Below are 8,646 nucleotides of genomic sequence, written 5' to 3'. Positions count from 1 at the left end.
CACGGGGATTATTAAAGTATTTCTGATTCTGATTCTGATTCTGATAAGACTGCATTAGTTTTAGCTAGGTAAATAAGATAAAGTGACAACTGAGTATATATTTGAGTCTGACCTTTGATATGTTGACTGAAACCACAAACATTCATGCAATCTGCAGTAACTTGTCAATATCAGGACTGATATAAATGAGACATCCATCCAGTTTCCATAATCAGTATTTCAAGAAACCAGAATTCTGAAGGTAGAGTTCTGCTAAGGAACCCTATTTTCTTGGCCATGTATAGTCATAACATGACATGACTTCAGACAAGGAAAGGTTTTGCTATGGCTAGATGAAAGGAAACATCATACAGAAACAGGTAGTCATACAAATTTATTTTACTACTAAACATTTAAAAATTTCTACAGCCACTTGTGTTTCCAGAATTAGAGGTGTATGCAATTTGGGTGAACTAACCCTTTAAACCCCAAATTTTGAAACCGAAACCAATGTCAGCAAGAAGAATAATAGTTTCTTTGTGTGTAAGTTGATTTTCGCAGCTGAACACTAAAAATCAGATACATCGTGCTGCAGGTTTTGCCGTAATCAGGTTACTGCAGTGCATGTGAACTCATTCTCTGATTTTCTTCTGTAACCTGGTTTCTCCCTGTAACCTGGTTTCTTGTGCCATTGATAACGGGTTAACACCAATCCCATAAGAGTATCAACACGGTATCTCATGTTTCACTACATAATAGAAGCATCCATGTCACTTCCAATATCTGTTTGGGTGTGTGTTTATTAAAAAGAGAGAGACAGAGGGGAAATCACTTTAAAAGCTCCAACGTGGGAATGCTCTTGTCATCGATGGTGTTTAGAAGTGCCGTGACAGCTGGCTCATGGTGTCTCCCTTCATGTAGTACTGATGCACTGTGTGTGAGTGTGTATATGTGTGTGTTTTTGTCAGATTTGTGTGTGTGTTGGTGTCCAAATATGCCCATGGTACTCGCCGGGTCCCGCCACCTGCTCCGTCTTTGCGACGGCTCTGGCACTGTCACCCGAGGAGTCCCTCACATTTCAGCTTCGTTTTGCGTCTTCGCCAGGCCTGCAGCGGAGTGAGGCCTGCAGGAGTTTGTGCTCTGGTTCATACACGACGCCAAAAAGCTGTCCGTCGTGAAGCATAAGTCTGGCTTGTTTCCACCTGGACGCTGTTTTCCCATCTGTTTTCATCCCAGTGATCAATTCTGACCCAAATCTTGTCGGCTTGACTTATGCAGACCAACAAAGGGCAATTGATACTTTCGAAATCAGGCCTAAAAGCTTTTTTGTTTTCAATAAAGTTATCACTTGCAGACTAAAGAGACATGTTTATTTTTTAAGTGGCCCTGTAAGCCAGCTAATAAGATTTGGTTGGAGGAAAATGTTAAAAGGGTAAGATACTGTCCAGACCTAAAATGGTCTCTTGTGCAATAACAAAGTTCACACAGTAATTTATAATTTTTGAAAAAGCTTTTTTTAAGACATTTCCACACAAACAAATGTTCTATAAAAACCATGTATTTCCAAAATGCCATTAATTGTTAGGAACTTGGACAAACAGCCTTGTTTTAAACCTTGTGCCAGGGCTTTTTCGACATAATTTAATTGGATTTCAAAGGGTATTTAGAAAAGGCAGAGCTGGATTATTGCTCCTAAACATTTGTCATGTTAGCAAATGGCTAACATGACAGAGTTACTCTACTGTTGCAATGTAGAACAATAAAGTAAAACAGTCTAGATTAACCTTTTTAAAGACATTTTAGACTCTAAAGTTAGCTTTTTTTGAGGTAGTCCAGTGGGTTGGCATGTTCTTAACCACTAAAGGAGCATTAAATCCATCATCAGTCTGACTTCATTAGAAAAAAAGAAGAAGAAGAATGTGTCAGTTAGCATCAGTAGGGTTAGCCAGCAGATAAAGAAAGAGAAAAAACACTAACATCTGAGGCCAGGCGGTTTGACTGACAGGTCATCTCTGGGAACCGCAGTGCAAAAACAAACCACATAGAAGTTTCAAAACACTACCTGAATCCATACTCTCAACGCCAGTTCACTTTGCTTTGGGAATTTTGTTGCGTCATTGAGTCATTGTCTTCATTGTCACTTCCTGTGAAACAGTAAGAAACAAGGAGAAAAATATACTACTTTTTAACTGAGCATGTGAGTAAATTCCTTCTGAAATTAATTTTGTTTAGGTTAATCAGATTTAGACACATAACTGATGACTATTGCAGTTTTTAAAATCCCAGACTTCGAACTTGAATGTAAGATCCTGTTGCTTTGGGTTAGTCAGATTTCATCATCCATAACTAAATATGAACTAAATAAGAGGAGCTCTTGGTAGCTTGACTGAGTCTTTAGTGTCTCCATGCTCATAAAGTTACTCTAATGAAGTTTTATTAGGGTCTTTATAACTGTTTCTGTTACATTTTAACGGCAGTGAATGTTTTAACATCCAGCCGTAATATACATAAGTAATAAGAACCGTGAAGTGTAAGCGTTTTGCTTGTATATATGTGTGTAGATTAAAAAATATGAGAGATGGTGTGTGTGGTGGAGTTTTATGTGTAGTCCTTTATTAGTGTCTTCTTTGTATGTGTGTGTATGTGGTGTGTAAACCGGTGAGTGCGAGCAGTGTGTGTTTGATGTTCCATTTACCCTTTTTCATAATTCATGGCATTGGGAAAATGGACTGAAGCGGAGGTGGCTATTGCGTGTGTGTATGTGCGTGTGTGTGTGTAGGTGTAGCAGGATAAGAGGATGAGTGTTCTGTGGTCGAAGATGAAACAGACAAGAGCGTGTCTTTGAAATGCAAAGAGTGGCGATAGCAGTGATTGGCCACTGTGTTGAGGAGGAGCAAGGAGTTTTTTCTCAGCATTTCATCATAATACACACATACTCCTTTTCTCTCTCTTACACACACACACACACGCACACACACACACAGTGGTTATTAATGAGAGTGTCAATTCATTATTATTTTATTTACCTCTGTGACATAAAACCCAGGCTAATTCGGTGCAGCTCTGAGCTCTGGGGGGTTGTGTGTTTGTGTGTCTTGCAATGAGTATAGTGCTGGTGCACACAAACACACACACAGTGTCTAGTGGTGGGGCCTGGGGACCAATTTATTTACATGCAGTGGAAGAGGAACAGAGGATTGGAGGAAGGGATAAAACAAAAAGGGAAGGAGAAAGAGGAAACAGCAGGGAATTATGGAGAAAACCCAGTGGAACGAACACATTTCTCTACTCTTCCCAAGGACAGACAAGACCAATTTACTATTTAGATGGCTCAGTGTGTATGTGTATGTGTGTATCCAGTATGTTATGTGATTTGTATCATATTTCCACTGCCTTCATCTGCGCCCAACTGTTTTACTTCCACTGTTAAAAAGTAGCTAAAGTAAAGTGTAAGCTGCGAAACTCCTCTGCGGTTCCATAATTTCAGTTTGGAAACACACCTTATGGGTGAAGTGGGGTACATAGAAAATGTGGCAGGAACAGGGTTGGAAAAAGGGCTGCACCCTGTACTGCGTCGGGACATGCAATATATATGTTAATATGTGGTTTTATTAAATCGTCTTGCTGCAACTTCTGATTATGTTTAAATAATGTTGTAAAAATATGCAACATTATATACATATGATCACAGACTTTTTTTCTGTAAAGCAAATATAGTTGCTGCCTTTTTTGTGTTAGTCACTTCCAGCAGGGAGGAGATTTTGTACCGGTGACCATACTGATGCATACATACTGACAGCAGAATGTCATCAGTGTAAAACGAGAGAATTAGGATCTCAATTAGTGGGAATGAGATGCTTACCTTTGTAAACATCCCGTCTTTGACAATGAATATGCACTTTATGTTACTAACGATATATTCTTTTAAATTTTTGTTTTTTAATATATACTTTTTTTTACATCTTTTCTCAAATCTTATCTGTTTCTTTTTGTCTTGCAGGCAGGACGCCAGTGACCTCTCTGGGCCGATACAAAGGTACTGTTATACATATTTTATTATTTTTCTCTCTTATTCCCTTTTACCCCTCACTCCTTCTCATTCCTTCGGCCTGATCCTCAGTGAGGTATGCAGTGTATCTCCAGGCTTCGACCAAACACTGACTACATCAACAGGCGTTTTAGCTTCAACGCTGGAATGGTGTTGGCGGTGTTGTTGAGGGGCCAACGTAGAAGGGCAGGAGGAAGAAGAGAGGAGGTGGTGGTTAGTAAAGAGAGAGAGAGAAATGAAGGGAAAGAGAAAAGGGAAATTGGAGAGGAGAGATGTGACGCGGCTCAGATCTACGGCCGAGGAGGGTCATTAAACTAAACCCTTTGGCGACAGAGCGACAGATCAAGCGAGGGGAGGGGAGAAAGGGAGAAGGTTTAAATAAGGGCTGATCTTAAAATAGCAGTACCTATTTCTCATCTGAGGCAGAGTTAACAGGAAAAGAACGAATATCCTGCCCTGAAAACCATCAATGCCCCCCCCCCCATTTCTTCCCGCAAGGAGGGAGGTAGTAGTGGGGAAAACAGGAGTAGGAACACTTTTTCACTTAATTTTCAATCCATTTAACATTATAGGAACACTAAAGCATTATAATGCACCTATAATGCTTCATGATCTGGATTATAATCACAGGTAATGCTTACTGTTGCACTTGTTAAATATCACAGGTAGTATAAAGTGTTATTGACCCTAAAGGCCCTAGTAATAGAACATCTCATAAACATTTATAGGATCAATAATGCATCAGCAGATGTGGCTCTAAGTAGAATCATTTACCATTATAATTTGTTACATTTGTTTTAGGTGTTGTAATTTGGGCAAATTTGCCATTTAAATACTTAACTCACAAAAGAAAAGGATGAGATTTTTTTTGCTTTTTAACACTTAATATTTAGGTGACACTGATTTATTTTGGTGTAACTGAGTAGACTGTGCGCATGCACTTTTCTGACTAGTTTAGATGAATAGATTCTCTTTTATTCTGGTATGTTTTGAATGACGCTTTGTTTGTCAGTAAAGCTGCATCTAATTCAGAGGACAAATAAACTACAATGGATTCATTCTAACAAAGGTGACGTGTTCACAGTGATGGATTACCTACTACGAGCCATCTTAAAGTGCAAGCTGATTTTTATTCTGTAATGAAATGAACTGCATCTAATGGCTAATGGTAAGAAACCCATTTAAAAAGTTTCGTATATGGAAAATATGCAGCTGTAATGTAAAGAATATGTGATTTTAATGGGCTGAATCATGTCCAACCACTGATGTAGTCCTTTAAGTAAGTATTGTTGTTTTTATCAATTTAACCTCTAAATAAGTACTTGATACTTTGTTAGTGCAGGAAGAAATGTGATAAAATGTTCTATGATGATCGATTCTACAAAAGTCTGCATCATTTTCTCATAACAGAGCTGGATGATATTGATTTTTAATAACAGAGTCCCTATATAGTATCAGTCTAAAGCTGCGCCTGATGGTATTCATAGGCAAACCCAGCAGGTAAATCAGCTCAGATCAAAAGCAAGATTCTGCAGAGAAACGAGACGCCGGCGGAGAAGAAGCAAAACACAGGAGGAAAAGAACGAGACGACGACTGTGGCTGTTAATAATTAGGCAAAATAGTTTGCTTTTGTTTTTCTCTCTGATTGGAGAAAACAGGCGAGGCTGTGGCTGGCGCATGAGCTCACACACACACAAACGATGTGTGTTACACGCTAATCCGCCACACAGCTGCGTCATTCCACAACGTGTGTTTACTTCCTCTCTGCCTTCACCACCGCCGCCGACCCCCCACAATCCCCTGCAAACACACACACACAACACAACACAACCCACACACACACACACACAATCACACAAAAGAGAACTGGGCGTGTAATTTGATCCTGTGCGCTCTCCTCCTCTAATGAAGCTCTCTGGCGGTTTGACTGACACCCGGCTCGTTATTTAAGTGTCTGTTTTGGGCCAGGAGGAGGAAGAGAAGCTAGGAGGAGGAGGAGGACGAGGAGGAAGGGGGGTGGGGAGAAAGAGATAGGAAAAGTGGAAACAAGGGAGCTGAAAGAGAGGATAGGGTTGGAATCAGGAGGATGGGGATGGATAAACGGACCACAGGAAATGAAAACAGTTTGGAAAGATGGAGTAGGGATGGAAGAAAAGAGGGTCATGGGAGTCGTAGGGAGTAGAGAAAAGGCGTTAAAAATGAAAGGGGTTGAGAGAAGGAGGAAAAAGGGAGTAGAGTTTTAAATAAGAGAGAAGACAACAACGATCAAGAGAAAAGAAGACAGTTTGGGAGGAGGAAGAGTTGATGCCGGAAACAGGGGTGATAAAGGGTGTGAAGGGATTGTGAGCGTGTATATGAGTGTGTGTGCGAGTATCTGTATAATTGCAGGTCTTTGTGCTGATAATGTTCTTTGAAGGCACACAGCTGATAATTAGCGAGCATGGCTCCACGGATGCCTTTCAGCATCGGTCATTATGAGCCGCAAACCCACTATTGGCTCTGACATGACCTCCTGAGATGGAGAGGACACTGCACTCGCGCACGCATGTGCACGTACCACCGTAGCACCCAAAAAAATACACAAATCGGCATAAACAAGCGTTGATTAGTGTATGAATAGCATCAGCTCACGAGTGGAACAGATACAACAGCTCTCTCAAGGCCTCAAGTTCCTCTTTGGCACGAGGGCTACAGGTGTGTGCTAGACGCACAAATGCACACACACTTCCTGTTTACAGAGCCAGACACACATAGACAGCAGAGACTGTAATTACAGGGATTCACACAATGTGGCGTCCCGGTACGCTGCGTCCGTTATTGCCTCCCCGGTTGCCACATGACAACAGCGGTCCCTCACTACGGCGACTGCTCGGTGCGCCGCTTCTGGCCCCGCCTCCCCCAGTATTCCCACATCTGAATATTTATGAGAGGGGAGCAGGCTCACTGCAGTCAGACGACACTGGCTGAAGTATTCTCTCTCTTCAGCAGTGACAGTTATCAGTGTTAAAGGCTCCTTCCTGAGCTCTAATTTATCCCCCAGTGAGAAAATGTCCGACGAGAGTTGCGGTCTGGAAGACGGGCTTTCGAAAAACGCTCCCAGTCAGCATAACTGGCAAAAATGCACCGTCATTTGACAACTTAAACGAAGAGTAAACATGATGACTGCTTGCTTTCTGCCAATCAGGAGAGTGATGCAGATTTTCATAGAAAAACACTATGATGATCTCACAGGCCTGACAAAGACCTCAATATGTGTCTGTTACTCTTCTGCTCCTTCTCTTTGTCTCGTAGCAGCAGCCTGCTGTACGTTCATAGTTTACCACCTTAGACACTTAGCTCTAGTGGAATGTAGCCTTGTAGATTGTCCCTGTTGTAGGTTTTGAGATATCCAGATCTAAAACCTGTTGCTTGTTGTCGACCTAATCTCAACTCAAGGTCCATTTACTACCTTTTTCATAGCCTTTGTGACCAAAGTGTGTATGATGGTGGTGAGGTGTGAACAAGTGGTCGTATCAGCGGGAAAAATCAAAACCCCTGTCTCGCTTTAAAGATGGTTCCATGGTTCCAAAGTTCGACTGAGTGGGACTCGAGCTAAGATTATTTTGTCTCTTATATCCAGAACTTAGTTCACTGCCTTATCAACATTACTTGCAGATGTCTTGAGCGCACCACAAACTGCAAATCAGTGTCACCAAATCTTTCAACATAACAGAATTAAACAGGACAATTTTTGTTGCTGAGTGGAGAAAGGATGGATGGCCCCACTAGAGGTAAGTGAGGATATGTGCCCCTACCTTCTCCCTCCTGGTCTCGGGATTCCAACCGTCCCACACCTACTGCCTGTGTGTGAACTTCCATTGTCGCAGCAGTAAAAGTGGGATTGAAATTCTCACTGGGTCTTTAATTGTGGGAGGCTGTGCCAGTGTCATGCTCGCTGTTCATCCATTTTTCATCCAAACACATGAATTATGAAGAGCTGCTAATGACGGGGAGGGACAGAGGGGGGAGGAGGGGAGGAAGGAAGGAAGGAGAGGGGAGAGTGTGTCTGCAGAGAGCTGGATGGACGTTTAGACATCTTTTCTCCCTTCGCTTCTTCTCGCAATCTGTCTTTTCTCTCTGAGGAACATTTTCTTTCTCTCTGAGTGACACAGGTTCAATTTGTGGACAAGACACACACACACACACACACACACACACACACACACACACACACACTCACTCACTCACTCACACACACACACACAAAGGGTGGCAGGTTGAAACAATTTAATTAGTGGCTCGGAGGCTTTAAACTTCTTTGTGGTGTGTTCAGACATTTGACCGGAACACAATTGGTTTCTTGAAGGAATAAAACCTAATTACAACACAAAACTCTCTCCTGGCACCACACACAACAACGACAACACACATTTACATGGTCTCTAAACCTAAGAGCATTTTTAAAATTTACATTGGCCTGTTATTGTTAGGTTCCAAAATTACTTTTACTTATAAATTAAATAAATAGTTTTTTTTTCACTGTATTTGTCCATTTTGTTTTTTTTAATTTAATTTATGATTTATAAGCGCCGGCTTCTTATCATTTTTCTGTCACAGTTTTTTAATCTTCTTCGTCAAA

The 8,646-nt window shown here is 41.3% G+C and overlaps 1 protein-coding gene across 1 annotated transcript in view; it reads left to right on the top strand.

The window, feature by feature from the left end:
• The window catches only part of celf2 (cugbp, Elav-like family member 2), a gene marked incomplete in the record, with an annotated part of 193,632 nt that overhangs the window by 35,933 nt on the left and 149,053 nt on the right, over positions 1–8,646 (top strand). The window contains 1 exon segment of the mRNA XM_035675514.1: positions 3,980–4,015. Within this exon segment, the coding sequence (XP_035531407.1) occupies positions 3,980–4,015 (36 nt within the window).

This window comes from Morone saxatilis, unplaced genomic scaffold, assembly GCF_004916995.1.
Source record: "Morone saxatilis isolate NCDOM2014 unplaced genomic scaffold, NCSU_SB_2.0 Contig10, whole genome shotgun sequence".
Lineage (NCBI taxonomy): Eukaryota > Metazoa > Chordata > Actinopteri > Moronidae > Morone > Morone saxatilis.
This window is presented reverse-complemented; position numbering and strand designations above follow the sequence as displayed.